The sequence below is a fragment of the Cyclopterus lumpus genome, chromosome 11 (genome assembly GCF_009769545.1).
Source record: "Cyclopterus lumpus isolate fCycLum1 chromosome 11, fCycLum1.pri, whole genome shotgun sequence".
NCBI lineage: Eukaryota > Metazoa > Chordata > Actinopteri > Perciformes > Cyclopteridae > Cyclopterus > Cyclopterus lumpus.
Window position 1 is genome coordinate 8,597,379 of NC_046976.1, and position 21,411 is coordinate 8,618,789.

The following is a 21,411-nucleotide window of genomic DNA, read 5'->3' on the forward strand; positions in this document are numbered from 1 at the left end:
CTCAGTACAATATACATTCCCAATATAATAAGTAGTGTATATTTTAATAAAGTACATACATCTGCCTGTAAAACATGTCTGCATCTATAATTACTTACATTAGCAACACGGTGGCCTGAAATAATAAGAAAGGCATTATTTGCAAATATTTGCCTCACCTTTCATCCATTTACATTGAAATATGTGCGAGTGGTGATTCTGAGAATTTGTTTCCAGAGATGAGTCATTCCCTCGAGCCCCAGCTTTTTTAAGTGCATCATTCCGGCATTATCCCATCATCCTGTGTTATATAACGCTGTGCTAGGAGACTACAAAGTGCAGCACAAACATCAAGTGCCTGCCTCACAGCCAGTTAGTTGTAAAAGAAGGATAGCTGGTAAACGTGTCAATCTCTTCGCAAATGTCTTTAATCTTGTTTGCTTAACATGCTGGATATTACTTCAACTTGGTTCACCACATTAAATGCTATTAGCCAACCAGCAATTACCCCGCAATATACTAACTATTTTATCGCTCATTTTCTTTTCTCAGCGAGTCATGATGTCAGCTCTTACTCTTGAGATTTCATTTGAGATTTTTCATCTGATTTTTAATAGTTTTTAATATGTGATGCATTTTATAGGAGGAGAAGATGTCAAGGTGGATTTTTACAGCACAGATGACCCCTCGTTGGATAGATCAGTTGTGTGTGTATGTGTAGGCGTGTGTGTGGGGGTCCTTTTTTTCACGTCTTTATTAACAAAACATTTAGAAACATGGTTAAGCCGCTCGTATTTTCAGTTATGAAATTCCGTCCTGGCTGACCGCCTGCAGTTAGTTAATATTTCCTGCATCCATGCGATTTGTGTCCCACAGGATCTGAATCCTGTTGCAGCACTGTAGTCCAGGTGCTAAGCAGGACCCTCTTAATCACATCTGAATTTCCTTCAGAGCGACTGAAACACTATGAAATATAAATTCATGAAATATTCATTCACAACATAACTGGAAATGTGGTTCAATTTTACAGTCAATAACCCCAATATTAGGGCTGGTTAGCCAAAGCCTGACGTGTGTGTGTGTGTGTGAGTGTGTGTGTGTGTGTGTGTGTGTGTGTGTGTGTTTGCAAACCTGTGAAGAACAGGGTTTACTTTATCACAGAGCTGTCAGCAGCATTTTATTTTATAGTACTGAATTATTGACTAATGTAATGTTCAGTCATCTTGTTGCCACCAGTGTTCCTGATATTAAAATATAATATATATGAGCGGATCAGTCAGTCCAACAAAAAAAATGCATCTTGTTTAATAATTAAATGTAATTAATACTTTGCATACATTTCCAAGCACGTATGGCATGAGGTAACCGAGCTGTGTGAAATACTTCCCCTGATTCCTATTTTGACCGATGGTCTTTTCAAACTGCTTTTTTCGATACATGGCCAGGGATTGAATGTGATACTTACTAAGAACCGAGGAGCTGCCGTTTTGGCTCTCATTGGTCATGAAGTCATTGGAAAGGCTCATCAAGAAGCAGCACCAGATGGTTCAGAGCTCATTAGACTCTTTGTGGAAACCGAAGAAGCACATGTACAATGCTGCTTTAACCTCTTAGCAGGATTGTGTAGGTTTTACTCCCTTGTGTTGATGTAACAAAGTGTACTAAAGTGATAGGGTGCTCACTGGTATTGCATTTATTTTGTTGTTTATTCAGATGTTCTAACATGTTCTCAGATGGGGGAGAGGGAGTGACACTAACATCTTAGTGGAACAAAAAATACTAAAATGCTCTTTAGATCAGGATGTCCTTTTCTCCCAGCTGTACTTTCTGTACTTAGATTGTAGAAATCTTTGTGAGGACAGGCACATTCTGAAATGTACTGATGGTGCTGGAGTACAAGCCTCTCTATCTCATGACTCAAGGGTCATGAGATAGAGTCTAGGTGTGAGATTTTACTGCAGACTGGAGTGATGTATTTCTGCCCCATGATGTGTCCAGATGAAAGAAAACAGCCCAATTATTATCTGTGATCCTGAAGTCCAATGTGCAGAGAGTAACAGATATTTGGGAGTTACACTGTCGAGCAAAAAAATAAATTGTGTGCACTTTATGTAACAAGAGCCGACAGATATTATGCGTTTTAATGAGAACAGAAAATGTTTGTCTTTCTCATACTCATCTCCTATCAAATTAAACCTCAAAAGCTCTTAAGTGGCCTGGTTTGGAACTTAAGAGAGGCAGAACAATTTCAGTATTGCGAATGTAATAAATTAAATAATTTTCATTTAAAGGACTATCTTCATTGATGTCTTCAAATGGGGCCCTTCCTTTTGAGCAAAGACTTTCCTCTCAATTTCTCGTCTTCTTTTGGTTTAGAAACCTTAGATTATTATTTTATGTGGTTTACACATATTCAAAACAAAGCACAGCAACAGCCAGAACTCACAGGAGACCGTTTATAGCATATGACAAACATTAGACTATGCACACAGCTATACATTCAGCAGCCGATTACTATTAGCAGCCTAGCCGTGAAATCAATTTCACAATGGTCACAAAAGAGTAACGGCTCCTCCAATTTAAGTGTGTGTGTGTGGTTGTGTGTGTAGAGTTTACCTGTTTATATGCATACAAGTGAATTCCCATCGACAATATGGTGTGAGCATGATATAATATTATAGGACAGAGTGAGTGTAATGGGACTCAATGTACTATCACAAACACAATATTAAAGTTATACACTCACTCACTCACTCAGTCACACATGCATACACTTGAAGGGGCCTAATCCTCTTTGTGAATTGTGAATCAGCCTTGTTGTTACAAACACAATATGATTCTTGGTGTGCGTGTGTGAGAGAGAAAAATGTCTGTACGCCTGTGTGTGATGCTACCAGAGAGACCGACTGTGGATGCATGACTGTGTGGCTCTGGTGATGTGTGTGCAGTTCTTGTGTGTGAGAGTAGTAGTGTGGGAATGTTCCGGCTGTAGACCTGTTTTCTCTCCAAAGCAATTTGTTTTCCATTATTCTGCAAGGTGTGTGTGTGTGTGTGTGTGTGTGTGTGTGTGTGTGTGTGTGTGTGTGTGTGTGTGTGTGTGTGTGTAGGTGTGTGTTCATGCACAAGCATTTGTGTTAGGCAGGTTGTGATTGGTTGAGTCTGTGGGTCTCATAAAGACGATGTCATGATGGAAATTAATGCAATACATCACAAGCATGCACTCAGACACGCACACATATATAGTAACAGACAGACAAAGCACACACCGTTGCTTCCTGCCAAGGGCCACTCCTGTAAATAATACCGAAAATAGGAGAGGGAGCAGGGGAATAAAGGAGAGAAAGGATGGGGAAATACAGGGTATATTTCCTGATATACAGGACATTTTTTTAAGAATTATGGTGGCACCTTTATATAGAATCAGAGAAGGATCTGTGTAACCTCATAGTGCGACTGCATGTGAAAAAGGAAGTGTCATGAATACTTGCAAACTCAGAGGAAGGAGGCACGCAGAAAGAGATGGATGCAAACTGGCTCGAGGCTACGTGAACTAAGAAGTAGAAATTCGCCTTACGTAGCAAACCGAGAGCCAATCATCTTTAAGCAAGCCTCCATTCAGTTGGCAGTATATTTCTGTTCAAAATGGATGATGGGCTCTTGCAGCATGACATGGTGCTCCACAGCAGGAGAAGATGGCCATTGGGTGTTTGAGGGTGTGAACACAGGATGTCGACCACAAATACTGTTAACGCTAGACTCCAGACGCTGGATAAGCGAGCTGCCAAATACATTCACTACAATGCTTAACTTAACAAAATCATTCAGAGATGTTTTGCAAAAATAACAGAGGAAAGATGTCACCAAAACATGTATAATAATACATTAGCTACCCATGTGGCTCTAGCTACCTATGGTTTGATCATACAGTTACAGTATATAGAATAAAACAAGAACTAATTTGAAAGAAAAATAACTGTTTTAAAACCCTCTTTACTGCATAGTATTCATCCTTTATGTGTCATATGTCTAATTTCTACTTTTTAACAGTGCTATGTAAGTTATGGTTTTCAAGAATGCTTTTCTCAGTGCATTTTTCTTTTTTTCATCTCTGAACTCTGATGAATGATCTTGTCATAATATAATACATATTTTGTTTCTATTCCATTTGCATTATTATGCCTACTGTACCTCATTTCAAAAGTTATTTCTGCAAGGTTGCTGAGATACCTCGGAACCTAATAAGAAAGCTTATTAGGTTTGGTAAAGATACATGTTACAAGATAAAGGCCGACCATATCCTTTATTTTCTTATTGTCAAAAAACTGAAGAAACAGCAATGTGTCCCTCTCTCAATAGGTTCTGACTCCCCCAATTTGTCTCTGTGCAAACTACATGACACATTCCTAAACATGTAATGCCATCATGTAGTAACTAAAACAAGAGTAAATATTACATTTGTTGGATTTCAATGAACGAACATGTCACGCAGTCCGACGATCAGACTTATTGATGCATGTTTTAATGTTTTATGGACAGCAATGGAGGAATAACACTCAGATGTTAATGTCTCCTCTTGAAATTGTGTCTTTCCAGAAATAGACAAAGAGAGTTGTGGGGACCCTGGAACTCCTCTCTATGGAATAAGAGAAGGGGACAGCTTCTCAAATGGAGGAATCCTGAGGTTTGAGTGCCAGTTTGGCTTTGAGCTGATTGGAGAGAGAACCATCTCCTGCCAAGACAACAACCAGTGGTCAGCAAACGTCCCCATATGTGTGTGTAAGTATTCAAATGAGATGCAGGTTATTTTCAGGCACAAGGCTGCAGAGGGGAAAAAAAAGACGTGGCATGTGCTCTGCTGTTATGTTGATAACATTCAGTCTGACCTGTCACCACGGTGACAGGACAAAGTTTATTATGGCCTGGAGCAGGTGATGACCGATGATGCTGTGGCGATGAATATTTAACAGGAAATGTCTCTTTCTGCATCTATTTCCCCTTCCCTTCCTTTCTGTTCCTGACTGTCTGTCTGTTGTTGTATGTCCGTCTGTCTGTATCTATCTGTATGTCCGACTGTCTTTGTCTGTCTGTCTGTCTGTCCGTCTGTCTGTCTGTCTGTCCGTCTGTCTGTCTTTGTCTGCGTTTCTGTACCCATCTTGCTCCTGCAGTCCCCTGCATGTCCAACTTCACAGCCCCCTTAGGAACTGTCCTTTCCCCAGATTACCCAGAAGGCTATGGGAACAACATGAACTGTGTCTGGCTCATCCAATCAGAACCAGGCTCCAGAATTCACTTGGCATTCAATGACTTTGATCTTGAGGCGCCCTACGATTCCCTAACTGTGAAAGATGGCGAGACAAATGATGCCGGCATCATCGGCAGGTTCTCTGGAGCTGAGAGTCCTTCCCATCTGACGTCCAACACGCACACGCTGAGGCTGGAGTTCCAGGCTGATCACTCCATGTCAGGAAGAGGATTTAATATCACGTATAGTAGTATGTCATTTTTCTATTTCCTTTCATTACACATACTTTTTTTATTACAAAAAATACTACTTTTATTAAATGTTACATGTTTATGACAGGATAAAAGATAATTTAGGGTCTTATTTATCTTTTGCACCAGAATAATGCATAAGCGTCTCAGCCTGACCCATTGTTATGTTTTGAAGCTATAAAATAGTACTTCTCTGTCCATATATTTCATGCACAACTTTCAGCCTCGACCTTTAACAATTGATCTAAATGTGAAGTTGTTTCATTATGAAACGGTACATCCATACACACTTGAAAACATTATGTGGCCTGACATTTAAACGTCACAATTAAAAGAACTATCAAGTTGCTTATAACATCTCTGGGTTTGTATCACACTGATCACAACGAAAGATTGTTTTCTTTTCAGATAGAAGCACTAAAAGTTGGATAAGACTGTAGGCATCAACAACGGAAAGAATTGTTCCAGAAAAGACAAACTTCATTGATCCCAGAGGTTTCATGTGGTCAATACAGCAGCTAAGAATAGAGGTGTATGTTGCAGAACAAAGAGTATTAAATGAACAATTTTTGGTTGTTTGGGCTTGTTTGTTGTCATACCCACAGTCAGATGAGAAGATCGTCATTTCATCATTTTTATATCTGCGCGTCCAGTACAAAAAGAGGTCCAGGAACTGTTTAGCCCTGTTTAGCACAAAGACTAGAAGTGAGCGGAAACTGTCTAGTTCTGTCAAAAGAGAAACAACACACCTCCCAAATTGCCTTTTTTAAACATCATACCTTGTGTCTTTCACCCGTGTCAAAATAGAATCCAAGACATTAGTGTTTTAGGCGAACACTCAGAAGTTCTGTTTCCATTATAAAGTTGTCAGCTGTGCAGACTTATGTAACTGATCAAAACCTTGTGACTCTTAGATGTATCGATCATAGCCCGACAACAGGATACCACATGTGCAGTAAATAAGATAGTTTGGGATTTGTTGGAAGGCCTGCTTGCTTATTTTTGATGGTGCAAGCGAACTGTTTGCCCCTGCTTGCAGTCTTTGAGCTAATTCAGGCTAAACACGTCCCCACACCAGACAAACTGGAAATGGAAATGTATATTGATCTTCTTGTCTGACTGCGGGTTTGACGGCAAACAGACAAAATGTTAAAGTCTTCTGCCCACAAGTTTCCTTCCAGTTTATCTGTGATTTCAGCTCACAACATTCTGTGTATATCTGACTTTTTTTTCTTCTTTTCGGGTCACTACATTTGTCATTTTGGCCAAACATGAGCAATGGAAGGTTGGACTTTACAGCTTTCTAATCTGAACCAAACTATATCCTGAAGCGGACACGCTCACATGAGAATCAACCCAAGCAATGTCCAAATATACTGTAGCATCAGAAATGAACATATTCACAAAGATATAGAACAAACATATTACAGGAGATGTTTTACTGACCAGGACTGAACTCTAAAGGATGAACAGTGCAGCAATAGATCAGTATGATTAGTTCTCAGAAATGTCATTTAAATGTAGCATGTGAGTGTCGGTCAAATAGAAATCTTGTTTCCTTTAAAAACATGTTCTGTCTCTTTCTGTGGGCGTCTAGTCATCCTCTTAATATCTGTGTCTTTGTAACTTCTTACCATAGCATTTGGCCATAATGAGTGCCCAGACCCTGGTATTCCCATCAACGCTCGCCGCTTTGGAGACAGCTTCCAGCTTGGCAGTTCCATCTCTGTGGTCTGCGAGGACGGTTTCATCAAAACCCAAGGAACCGAGACCATCTCCTGTCAGTTAGAAAAAGGAAAAGTCATGTGGAGTGGGCCCATCCCTAAATGTGAAGGTAAATATTGGCTTTGTTGCTGATTAAACTATTTACTCGGGAACAACCCAGGAGGTGGAAATGAACTGCTGTCAGCTCGACAGAGGGAAAAAGATATGGAGGTGTCCAGTGAACCGACATATCCAGGGAAAGAACTATTAATACACCTTTTCCCGTCAAAGGTACAGCCATTGGTTGACAAGAATACCCTTTCTTCTAAGTTACATACGGGAAGAAGTCTATCGAGACATGTGAAGTTAAATATGAAGGATATAATTATCATAGTTGTATATAATTAAAATCAAAAGAAACAGTGAGCACATATGTGCCTATTAATCATTACACCACTCAACTTTTGACTGCAGCAATTCAATCCATAATTATATGATATCATTTCCACACTATAACTCATATACCACCCTTATATAGTCAGAGTAAGTATATTACCATTTCAAAATGTCCATTTGCGCACAAATCAACTCCTCATGTGAAAGTACAGCCACATTGAGTTGTGATGTGTTCATCTCAGATGGAACAAAAGAACTGAATAGTGCTTGAGCTGTAGCTTTAGGAATTGTTGGCGGTACAAAGAAATGCCGCGCTAATTATGCTCCAGGTCATTTAATGTCCCCAGATCCTTTGGAGCTAATGTGTGTCTATAACTACTTGGATAGAAATCCACTAACTTTTATTCAGGAGGTACAGACTAGAACTAATTGACTTCCGACACGTTAAACTCTAAACAAGGTCAAATTTAAAAGAAGACAGAATGGCTGCTGGCTGATGTGTTGAATCTTCTCATTTATAATTCTGAATGTTGACTGTGAATATGCTTAATTCTTTATGTTCCTTTAAGTATACTTTTACATTTAGTTCTATCCTTATGAGTGCAATCAAGGCAGTTAGCGACCAGCCGGTGAATAAAGTGTAGCATGGAGAGTGAGATATATCCCTCAGGAGTTGGTGGAGACCAAAGCAGAGCTCAAAGTATTGGACTCCTCATCATCATGGGTTCATGTACACAGACATGAATGCTAATGTCACTCAATATCTGCTAATGTATACAAAGGCAACACTTTGCTCAAAAATGTACACAGGGTTTTTGTCCCCAGGCCAAATCTCATTTCTCATTAAAAAAAAATGTAGGCTGTTAGAAGTAATAAGGCCTCCAACAGGACTATATAGCTACTTATCCAAATTCATTATAAAATGATGGTCTACGGCAGCAAACAATCTATTTTAAACCAGACTAGTGTCTGAATAAATAGTCAGCTGCTAGTGAAGCTGATTCACTAGCCAAAGATACCTACAAGACAGTGTTCAAAATACTCGCTGGCAATCGGGGGGTCTCTACCTAGTGCTCCAGTATTATGCTGTCCTCCAAAGACTCAATAAGAAATATGCAGGATGTCATGGATTCAGGCCAAAGCAAAGAGGCTTTTACACACTTTGCACACACATCACTGAGGCTTATATCGTTATCAAGAAGGCCACTCGCACAACTACACAACGCAACAGCTTCGCCCTGAAACAGAATACGCACAGCACACTCTTAGCCTCTCTCTCGCTAACCATTCACACATGCACGGGCTCAAACCCGACACACAGACCTTGGCTCGGCTTCTTCTAGTTGCCGTCCTGCTTTAATCCAGGTTTTTACAAATGTGTCCAAAGGGGGTCCATTTACGTCCATTTACGTCCACAAACGGACGGGGCTCCGGCTGGCTGCGTCATTTATGTATTTCGAACTCACTATTGAAATTTGTGAATAATAATTAAAAATACATAAAGCTTACAAAGGACATGTTAGTGACAATTGCAAGTAATAATAAGCAAATAGTTGTCTTGTGATTTAGAGACCCTCCTGAAACTCTGTTACTGCTACTAAACCCTCTCAGATCTGTCTGGTGTCAGTCTCACTTGCCACACATCAACTTGGATAATGGACTTCACCTCGAGTCAGCCTAGACTTGAGTGTTTCTGATACAAATCAACTCTCATCTTCCCTTTTGCGTCCTCTGTGTGTTCACTTCCCCTCCATCTGTCTCTCCTCCTCTAGCCCCGTGTGGAGGCCACTATTCAGCACCAAATGGAGTGATTTTGTCTCCTGGTTGGCCCGGTTACTACAAAGATTCCCTCAGCTGTGAGTGGGTGATTGAATCAGAACCTGGACGCTCCATCAAAATCACATTTGACAGGTGGGTGGCATGATTCTTTGAGCATATTATGAAGACTCTCAGAGCTCTGAAGAGGGCAGGACTGTGCCGATTCATCAGATATGACAACCGTTTCTGAAATGTCATAGGTTGTTTAATACATTTTCGGAGATGTATATTGGTCAGGTAGGCGGGGTGATATTTCACTCGATTGCACACACATGTTCAAAAGTAAGACTTTATTGGCTGTGACAATCTCTTGATTAACAGTAATTTTATTTTTTATAAATATAAATATTATTTTATTGTAAATATCAACATCAACATTGTGGTGTTTAAGGACCATTAATGTGATTCATCCCATAAATTATAACTTTGGCATTTGGACCAAGGGCATACATTTAATTTCAACATTGGTAGAAACACATATGAAATGGAGGACTAGGGCTCCATCACAACATTTATTTATGATGGAAATATCTTTATAAGCGTAAATGAAACCACAAACTTAAAGCGACAGGTGACAAAATATAGAAAACATAATGGATTATATAACAGATATTTATTTTCCTGTAGATCAACTGTTCTCATTTAATGTTATACCTGCTAAGTCAACACACATGTAGGCATGATTTAGTCTCCCATCCTCTGATGTGTCTCTTGTTTTGGTAAGTAACTGTCACGGGTGTAGCCGCAGGAACAGGACTCAAACACCAACAACGTCGAAAAAGCAACTTTATTCTTTACTTGAAGAATTATTCCAGCAGAAGAATCAAAAACAACACGACTCACACACGGGATCTAACCAGGACGAACCGACAAAGGGAAATGACACAAACAGGGTTTAAATACACAGGGATGGTGCAGGTGATTAGACACAGGAGGAAACAATCAGGGACATGGCAGACAATCACCGGGACAGGAAGTGCAGGGAAACAGAGGACATGAGAGATGGGGACTTCAAAATAAAACAGGAAACAAGACACACAACTCCAGATCCTGACAGTAACCTTAACCTGGACCACAATAGCACACATGTGCTTTAGCAAGATCTCTGCTTGTGTTGCACATTCATAACATATCCCACATATCTATGTTATCTGTGAAAAAGTTTTTGTTTTGGTACTGACAGGCTCAGATGGTAAAATAATTGTTTGACAACATTACAAAAATGACCATACAGAGAAATAAAACGTTTTTTATTACCTTTCGCATCATCTGGGCTGTTTGTTATTTTGTGTCTTGCTTTGCATCCACATTGTCAAAACCAGCTAAATATTCAGCCATGACACTGAGAATCTTTTAGATAACACTAAGCTACACTTTCTTCACTCCAATACAACAACACCGGTGTCCAATGACACTTCTTTCTCCACTTCTTACTCCAACTCTCACTCACATTTCCACCGTTCCCTTTGAACAGCAAGTCACAAATGTAAGAAAAACAATTTCAACGAATCTCTGAGAGATCCTTTTTATAATGTTATCAGACACTTGTAACAACAATCTGAGCCTGTCAGAGGCAAGAGCAAGCACTAAAATGGACATAAATTGAGTCACGGAGACACAAAAACATAGCAAAATAGAGTCCACGATGAAAATTACTGAAGCTACGCTTTCAATGATCCTGAGAACCTTCAATTTAAGCACCTCAAAGATATAAACTGTTTATCTTCATGTCGCCTTGACAAGCGCTCACTTCAATGTTTGGGTATGAATGCGTCAAACGGATCCAACATTATTGAGTGAAGTACCTAAGTCTAGACTTTTTATGCAGTCTTGGGTTTTCCTGACTGAAATTAAATATGAAGATGTTTATTCCAGTGTTTCTTTAAAATTTTAGCATTGTGATATTCTGATGTTGTTGTCTCACAGGTTCCAGACGGAGCTGGGTTATGACTTTTTGGAAATCCATGATGGGCCAAACCTCCTGTCTCCTCTGGTTGGCTCCTTAAATGGTACCCAGGTGCCCCAGTTCCTGTTCAGCAGCAGCAACTTTCTTTATCTACTGTTCACCACCGATAACAGTCGATCAAATGCTGGCTTCAAAATACTATATGAAAGTAAGTCAAATGAGTATATTCATGTTGTACCCATGTGGACTTGCCTTCATAGATGCAAAGCTGTTTTTGAAATATTGTCTATGGCTTCTACAGATCAGAATAATACACATGCACTTTATACATAACAGTAGGTGTCGTGCATGATATCAGGACATAACCTTACACTAGTAACCAGACACAGATTCACAAGCTGGCCTGACATGCAGGTCATCAACTGCGATGAGCAAACCGTCTTGATTGCACAGCATGGTGCTTTATGTGGAGATTCAAGCCATCTGTGAGTTTTAGATTATGCAGATCAGCAAAACTGCAGATACAATTCTAGTATAGTCTTTATGCACATGCATACCATGTAGACATCTCATCCTTTTTCATTTTTTTCCCCTCTAGGCGTTACAGTGGACAGCTACTCGTGTCTGGACCCTGGTATGCCCGTCAATGGGATTCGGTATGGGCAGGATTTCTCCATCGGGTCCACAGTGTCATTTGGTTGTGATTCTGGCTACAGACTCAGCCACGAGGAGCCACTAGTATGTGAGAAGAACCACTGGTGGAGCCACCCTTTACCTACATGTGACGGTAAATACCAATTAAATAGCATCTCATAAAAAAAAAAATGAATATATATAATGTACAGTAGTTCATAGGTTTTCCTTGCTCTACATTATACCTGATTCGTGTTATAGAACTTGTGAAACTTGTGAAAACACTCAAAAGCTTTCATGAACTTGAGAAGGCCTGTTTAATTTGGAAATGAGGTGTTCAAACTGTCATGGTCCAATTAACACAACATAACCCCCAAAGTAATAAATAAGATGGTCTTTTCAGATGGTGTGTGTTATAATCTTTATTATCTATTAACCTATTAAACTGACTCCCAAAATTATCATCCTTAATTCTGTATCATCTATTGTCAGATGAAAAAAAAATAATTGAGAAACAACCGATATCCACCCCATTATCCTCGTAACTTTAAAGTCTTCGACTTTTTTTGACCTACGATCACTATCTTTACCACCAATATATGAAATCCAGCACAATCTGTTTCATGGAGGTGTTGGTGCAGAGGCAGCATGCACAGTGGTCACATACTGACACAGCATGGTCACATCTTGCTTATTATATTTACAGTACACAACATTTTTCAAAAATGACTTTCACTTTTCCCAAATAATGCATTTTAAGTGATTTTGTAAAGATGAAAGGTAAGCATTTTTAAGAAACTTGAGCCAAAATAAATTCCAAACCAAAAAAAGATGATCAAGCTGTTCCATAAAAAACAAGACTGAAAGAAGCTGAGGAGCTTTAAAGAGATCAGAAGCCCACCATCCCTGTATAGGGAGGTGAGTCACACAGAACATGTTGTTCTGCGACAAAACCACTGGTGGAATCACACACACACACACACACACACACACACACACACACACACACACACACACACATACACACACACATGCCGGGGCAATTTGCAGTGAAGGCTGCTGTGGCTGATAGGGGATGATTTGAGGAGAAGATTAGAGATCTGTGGGCATGTACAGTGTGTGTGTGTGTGTGTGTGTGTGTGTGTGTGTGTACGTGCGTAGGTGTGTGTGTGTGTGTGTGTGTGTGTTTGTGCTTGTGTCATGTGCCTCCTGTCACCTCCTCTCCCGTGTGAAACATGAACACAGGAAGGTTTGAGGTAAGGTTGACGAGAGCTTGTGTTGGCTGTCACCTCCTCTCTCTTCTCCAAAATCAAGGAGTGAGAGGGGGGCAAGAGTAGCTAAGGGGAGTAGGGGATCTCTCTCTCTCTCTCTCTCACACTCTCTCACTCCAATAATGGAGGAGGGAGGAAGGAGAGATGCGGCACTGCTGCATCAGTTTTGTAGCGGCTTGTTGGCTCATTCGCTTGTAAACCACATTTGAATTGCTCAGTTCCCGGACCGGCAGTGGTTTCCTCAGTTTGAGCATATGAACATCAAACACGCTGCCTGGAATATGTGGGCTAAATGCCATCAGACTGTGTTTACACAGTACCCATGTAAATATAGGTACTATTTGCTGCTGTGGTTGGTAAGAAAAGGTCCAGCATGATGATTGATGGGTCAACGATGAACGGCAGCATTAATGTTAAATGTTGCAGAAATCAAATGATGTTCATACGGAAATAAGCAGCATTCCTTTCGTTGATGTGGAATATAAAATGAATGACAAAATGGCAAGATTGTCACATTAGCCTAACAGAAATATTACTAGATTTTGAACTCAACTAGTTCATGTAATATTCATATTGAAAGAAGGACTAAAATATATCAGATTTTTCGAAGCCAGAGGATTCCCTTCAAATGATGTATATTTAAATGAATCAAACTATGATTCAAATGACTTGGTCAACCTTTTTTTGGTTTTAGTGGAATCACTCAACCTAGCTTCATTCACATGGAGGAGAAGAAGCCATAAATGAGATCTTAAAGAAAGATAGAGAGAACGAGAAAGAAACCAGCGGAGATAGAGATGTGATGCAGTGTTTCAAATCTCTCACAGAACTCAGCATTCAACATTAGGAGCTTCCTGGCAGAAACATGTTCATAATTAATAGCAATCTCTGTGTGTGTGTGTGTGTGTGTGTGTGTGTGTGTGTGTGTGTGTGTGTGTGTGTGTGTGTGTGTGTGTGTGTGTGTGTGTGTGTGTGTGTGTGTGTGTGTGTGTGTGTGTGTGTGTGTGTGTGTGTGTGTGTGTGTGTGTGTGTGTGTGTGTGCGTGCGTGTGTGTTTTTAGGGATGCTGATGTTGTAAAAACGGTGGTGGTTGAGAGGGAATGTTCTGATGCTCTGTGGTGGTTGTGAGCACATTTTCAGTGCCCCTGTTTTGTGCAGTTGTGGCAGTGCTCACCATTGGGTCTCAACAGATTGTAGTCTGAGCTGCAGTACTTAGAGTTGGTGGTTCTCAGCTCCCATTGAACGAGTTAATTGACCTGCTCAAGGAAACTTCAGCGGAACTTTCTGGTTTGACCTTCTCCCAGCTGCTGTGCCATCGTTGCACTTTCGAGGTTATGTTATGGCATTTTATAAGTTCATTGTAAGAGGAAATGAGAGGCCGGTCGGCCAACTATAAGATGCACCAAGTGGAGCGAGCCGAAATGAAGCACCTTGCAACACATGCAAGCATTAGTATGCATAGAATGAGCAATTTCCCAGCTATTCCGAGGACCTGGTCTCAGCTCTGAGCATCTCCGTGCGAGCACAGGTCTCTTACTGCATAACAATGTATACGGCTGGACTGCGTGCAGAATTTGCAGGTTCATCCCAAGGCTGCACTGAGCGGTTGAACGTGTTTTAAGTAGAATATTTAGTAGTTTTGAATATCAATCAAACCGGTTGATATCTAACTGTATTAAAAAGGCGGGCTGGTGATCAGAAACAAAATATATTTTACGGTTCTTGCACAAGATTCTTGCTATTGCACAGAATTAATGTTGTGGAAAACTGGCTTAAATTATATTCAAGTTCTGTTTTTCATGGGATTTCTTTTGTTCATGTCTCTTGTTTTCTTCCTCAAAACAATTTGGAGTTCAGAAACTCTACATCCCAGAGCAACACAATCTTGCAAATCTTGCAAAAAAGAAACACTTAATGCCCAGATGGTCATTTGTTATATAACAAAAAACTTTGCAATTTAGCCAGTAACTCCTACTACTCCGATTACTTAGTTTTTCTCCATTTTTGTCTCAAATTCTTTGACTCACAAAATATCCACTGCATTTATTTTGAATTGATTTGAGTTGGTTGTTTTATGCCAAACCTTTTATTGCATTTCATGCTGAAAATCTGACTGAATTAAAACTCCAAAAATGTATTACAAACTGGCACTGAAATATGGTTTATACGGTTTGATCATGCAGTCATAAGGACGCAAGCTTGAGCTAATTATGGCTTCGCAGATAAGCTGAAGTGTTACATATTGCTCTGCTAGAGGCAGGTGATATCAATTTTAAAACATACAACTATGTATTTACCGAGTGTCGGCACTGACAATGTGGGCCTACTCATGGGTGTGTTGAAAAGCACCCTCCAGCTAAGTGAAACAACTAAAAACAGATTTGCATGGTTCAGACCCACACAATAAAACTGATGCTGCTTATTTAAACAGAAAAGCATATTGCTTGTTCATCTCTCAAGAATATTATGCACCGTCAACATATATGAGGAATGACTAGAATCACGAATGCATTTAATCATCGTCGGTGGTTATTTTGCAGGGACATTACACAACATAAACCGCAAATGACCCATTATGTATCATTCCAGTGTGTAGTGGATTTGACATTATTCATGCCATTATTGCATGTGTAACAGGAGTAGGGAATATATCAGAAATAAAATATCATTTAAACATTTTAAAGCATTTAAAGCAACTAAAAGGGAATACACACTGAAAACATTTCCCCATTTCCAATTGTGTGACGAGACACATTTTGCAGCTGCATGCAGACCTCTTCCACCAACACGTTTTAGAGGATCTCTCTCATTCTCTCTGTATCTGTCTACCTCTCGTTTGTGTGTGTGTGTGTGTGTGTGTGTGTGTGTGTGTGTGTGTGTTTGCACGCACTATAGAAGTTGTATTAAAGGTTCACAGGGAAACTATCTGTTTTTATCTATCAATAATCTGATGCTAACCTTCTCTGTCTCTCTCTCTCTTTCTGCCTTGCTCTCTTCCACTCTGTCTCTCTCAATCTATCCAGCTTTATGTGGCGGGGATGTTAGAGGTCCCTGGGGAACCATCCTTAGTCCCGGCTATCCAGACAGCTACCCTTCATCTCTCAACTGTACCTGGACTGTTGAAGTCAGCCACGGGAAAGGCAAGAGACACACACACAGATCCGCACTCCCTAATAGAGAGAGACACAGTGCGAGACAGCAGCAGTAGCTCTCACAGTGGTGCAGCAGCTGCTGTATGGCAATCACAAACTTATTATGCATTGTTTTCTTAGTATTTGCTTTCTATAATATTCTATTTATAGACATATTGTTGTTGCATGTGAGAAGTTGGTTAAAAACTCAAATCATGTTTTATGTTATCAGAGCAAACCTTTTTGTCTGCTGTAATCTCACTGTGTACTTATTATTCATCATTCATACTGTAATATAATTATGGGTATATTGATGCAAATCAACAAACAAAGCTTATCTCTCTGTCTTTCTATCCCTTCTGTGTGTGTGTGTGTGTGTGTGTGTGTGTGTGTGTCTAACAGGTGTCCAGTTTCAGTTCAGCTCTTTTCATCTGGAGGACCAACATGACTACCTCTTGGTTACTGAGAACGGAAGTTTTCTGCAACCACTGGCTCGCCTGACAGGCAACGAGTTGCCTAGCAACATCAATGCTGGTCTCTATGGCAACTTTAAAGCCCAGCTACGATTCATCTCTGACTTTTCGATTTCATATGAGGGCTTCAACATAACTTTCTCTGGTAATTCACCTGCCTTGAGTCATATTGTAAACAACAAAGTCTAGATTATGTTTTCCCTGAATGTAGTCTTTTCACACTGCAGCAAGTAATATTTTAGGTTTTAGACGGTTTGTAAATTCATACCATGCTGAATGCAAAACAGTAAAGTAATAGAAAGGCAAAGTCCTTCCCCTTCTCAGAACTTCTTTACGAAACATTTTCCACGACAAGAAAGTTGCAGTTTTTCATTGTACCATTTAATTTTGTGTGAAGCAACTCAGTGAACTACATCTCTCGTCTTGCGTACTGTTCGTCACAAACAATGAATTGCTTTAACAATAGACGTCACTTGCGTGTCTTTTGGGTGTAAATGCTAAATAGACTTTAATTTATGTTGTGCCTTTCTAGTCTTCTGATCACTCAAAGCACTTTACATAACACGTCAATATTCACCCATACACGCACATATCTACACATTGATGGCAGAGGCTGCCATGCAAAGGGACAACTGCTCATCAGTTTCTAATCTTATCATTCACAAACACTAATTTGTGACTCAATTGTGGCACAATATACCTTTTGATGAGTACCTGGACCCAGTCTTAGAATCCTACTTGGACCAATAACTCCCCTCTTTTTAAAATATAGTTTGGAGAAACTCTTCAATGATACAAATGAGCATATGAAATGGCAACACTTGAACACCTTGAGTCTGCGTCACAGGGGTCTGACCCGGACATACCCACCCACTGCCTCCATACATCAATAGTCTCAAAAGCTGCACTGAGGTCCAGCATATCTAAGCTCCTGCATCAAGACGTCTTTGGACATTTTGACAAGAGCTGTTTCAACGGAGTGGAACCGACAGCAGCTGTGACTGAAAATTGTCAAGAATACAATGCACATCCAAGCTTTTTGGCAACCACTTTTTTCAAAAACTTTAGCTATAAATGGCAGTTTCGAAATAGGCCTATAGTTTGTGGTATCAATACGGCTTTTCAAGTCCTGCATACTTCTTGACATAACAGAAATGTGTCTTGTGTCCTCATGAGAACAGTCACATATCCCTATGATGGCACAGTCCCCCCCAACACAAAACCTTAACTGTGTTAAGCGAATGTTTAGCTCTCACTCTCACACACCACTGGCCTCGATGACTACCCATAAAACCTTGAGAGTAGCTAAAGAAAAAAAATCTTCACAGAGGAGAGAGGTTATACAACATTAAGCTGAATGTAATCCACCATTAAATTACACGATAAGAAAAAGAGATATGGAGATGGGGTCCTTTGCCAACCCATGGTCGTGCTACTTCACCACCACCCTCATCCAAAATAAAGGAAATACTTCAGGAGCAGAATTAAGTCCAACTGGCCTTTCTAAATCCAGATTGTTTGCCTGACTGCCCTTCCACTGCTCCCTCTCTCATTGACTTGAAAAGAAACGATACTTGAATATGAGGCTACACCGAGGGACTTTTTCTTGCCTCCCAGATGGCATAAGTTGATACTCACAATGTAACACATGGGAGGTGTCACCAGAGATGTGACTTGTCAGCCTCAACATGCTGTGTCCTCCTGCAGCACATTCTGAAATACACATCACATCCTCCGTCTTCGCCCACTGAAAATAACTCTCCTGCTGTCCCATGCTAAACACCAAATCAGCCAGTGCATTTCAGGACACAGTGGAGTCAACTCAGACACACTGCTTTTTGACTAATTATTCACAATCGTACATAACGCTAACGTGAAGAGTTTTTTTTTCATCCCAAGAGTTATTGAATTATTGAAAAGTGTTTTTCATATACACACACAGAGAGAGACACAGAGAGAGAGAGAGAGAAAGATTATGTCCATGTGACTTTTGTTTGTTTCAGTTCAATTTTGATGGTTAACTTGTTGGTTGTATTTCAAATAGTGTGGTAGATTTCCCTGGACTTTGAGAGTGCTGATTATTGATATGTTGATTTAACATCATTAGTAGAGGACACTCTAATTTACACAAACATCTCATCACCTCCCACTTACTCTTATGGTACTTGTGCAAAGCTCAGCGAAATTGAGTGATGCCCAAAAAATGACTAAATAAAGTACACGATTTAAATGTATTTTGATTTAATGGTATAGTATATCATTAGTTATAACACATCTAATTATATTGTTGGAGATGATAGATCAGCCTAGATCATTTTATTTTCTAGCCCTGTTTGTTTTGTTGCCAGGAGCACAGAAGGGGCAGATTACAGAGTGTAGAGTGTGTTTCATGGTTATCCATGGGATGTGTTATGTATTCAGTTTCAATCTATGTTCTGCAGAATATACTTTGGAGCCATGTGAGGACCCTGGGATGCCTCGGTTTGGCAGGAGAAATGGCTACAGTTTCGGCATTGGAGACACTTTGTCTTTTTCCTGCAACATGGGATACCGCCTGGAGGGGGTGCCCGAGGTAATCTGTCTCGGAGGAGGGAGGAGAATGTGGAGCTCAGTTCTACCAAGATGTGTCGGTACGTAGTCATTTTCCCTCGTCCCTATTTAGTGGTGAAAGAAAACATTGCAAGTGGTTCACGTGTAATTTACAATCTGAAAGTTGACTCGTTCAAAGCATGACTAAGCCATGTTTATCTTTAATATTACAAAATGTCTTACCAGCCAATACTGATAGTGAAATAGTGTTTTATTTGCCCTCAATTGTTATCATTCCTTCTCAGTTATCTCCTGTGTCACAAACAAAGACACGTGAGATTTTAATCATTTATCAGAGCGCCTACAATGACCAGAAAACCCTTAAGCTGCCTAGCTGCTGAAGTCGTGAGCTTCTTTCCTAACACAGACACATTTGTCCACATTGTGACATTTTGTTTGCTTTTAAAAAATAGTGAAGGAGATTGCACAGCACGGATAAACATGAAGCAAGGATAATTGATAATAGGATCATTTAGACTAGAAAAGAAGTATTTGTATTTTCCTTTTGGAAGTCAATTTAGAAGATTAGTGTATGCCTATGCTTGAATTTTGTTTTCCAAAAATGATTAACGTTGGTGAACACAACTGACACTAATCTGAATAGGACTTCCATAGACAGTCATCTGTGTGAAAGCCACATTTGAGTTACTGGATGAACAATACATTTCAGTGGGTAGGTGATCAGTGGGTAGAGAGTTTTGGCCTGTTCACAATCCTGTTTCAACCCTTTGAAAAATGAGTTTATAATCAAGAAATATAACTCTGAATGTTTTTATTTAACACTTGCACCTGTTGGGATTAATCGTTTTCTTGGATGCTTTCCAAACGTGTTGAATAAACTGAAGTGAAAATGACAGATGAGGCAAAAACACAGTCGGGCTTATGCTCCGGCCCAGTGCTCAACTGGCTGTACAGTAGGTTCCAAATTGAACTCCAATCCATAATTAAGTAACCAAAGTAGTATGTCATCTACAGTGGCGTGTTACTAGCCGCAAAAGAAAACATGGAATAAAAATCCGATGCAGAGTGCATGCATACAAATGGGAGAATAAAAAACCTCTACATGAACCATACACTCGAGGCTACACAAACTGCAGGGAAGATGTATCATAAGAGGTTTTACCTTGGGAGAAACGTGTGTTTATCCTTGAATCACTAATTAACGAATGTACAGAGACAGAAGCAACACGAAAATAGCCAAGATGTAAAATAAATAAGTGAAAGGATTTTAGGTTTTGAAAACATGCAATTTCAATTTCAGAATCTCACATGCATACGCTCCACACATGAATCGGTCCTCGCTAATGAATCAACATGAAAGTAAATGCTGGCACAAAAGAGAGAAACGATGACTTGTGGAGTCGTGGGTTTAAATCTTTGAGCCGTTTGCCCCTCCCCCTGAGTTTGTTATTGGGTTTCTCAAATGCTATTCTAATAATAATAATAATAAAAACTAACCGTATAACGTGTTCCTTGTCATTTAATATACAAGCATGATCTGGATGTTTGGCCAGGGATTGTATTTGCATTGTCTCTCGCTCGAGGACAATTGTTGTCCTGCGCGTGTGTTCTCAGCTGAGTACGATTATTTATAGTAGTATATCAGTTAAATTAGCGAGAAGTGTACCATAATGTAACAGAACAGAAGTACGGAAAGTATTCACAGCGCTTCACTTTTTCTACATTTTGTTATGTTACAGCCTTATTCCAAAATTGATTAAATTCATTATTTTCCTCAACATTCTACACACAACAACCCATAATGACAAAGTGAAAAATGTTTTTTGAAAATGTTTGCAAATCTATTAAAAATAAATAACGAAACATAACATGTACATAAGTATTCACAGCCTTTGCTCAATACTTTGTTGAAGCACCTTTGGCAGCAATTACAGCCTCAAGTCTTCTTGGGTATGATTCCACAAGCTTGGCACACCTATTTCTGGGCAGTTTCTCCCATTCTTCATTGCAGAACCTCTCAAGTTCCATCAGGTTGGATGGGGAGCGTCGGTGCACAGC

At 39.8% G+C, this 21,411-nt stretch overlaps 1 protein-coding gene across 1 annotated transcript in view; it reads left to right on the top strand.

Moving 5' to 3' along the window:
- csmd3b (CUB and Sushi multiple domains 3b) overlaps positions 1 to 21,411 on the top strand; it is a 303,941-nt gene that overhangs the window by 214,712 nt on the left and 67,818 nt on the right. Inside the window, 9 exon segments of the mRNA XM_034544984.1 lie at positions 4,573 to 4,755; positions 5,145 to 5,471; positions 7,112 to 7,306; positions 9,345 to 9,483; positions 11,317 to 11,504; positions 11,895 to 12,083; positions 16,223 to 16,339; positions 16,733 to 16,948; positions 19,245 to 19,433. Coding sequence (XP_034400875.1) covers positions 4,573 to 4,755; positions 5,145 to 5,471; positions 7,112 to 7,306; positions 9,345 to 9,483; positions 11,317 to 11,504; positions 11,895 to 12,083; positions 16,223 to 16,339; positions 16,733 to 16,948; positions 19,245 to 19,433 — 1,743 coding nt within the window.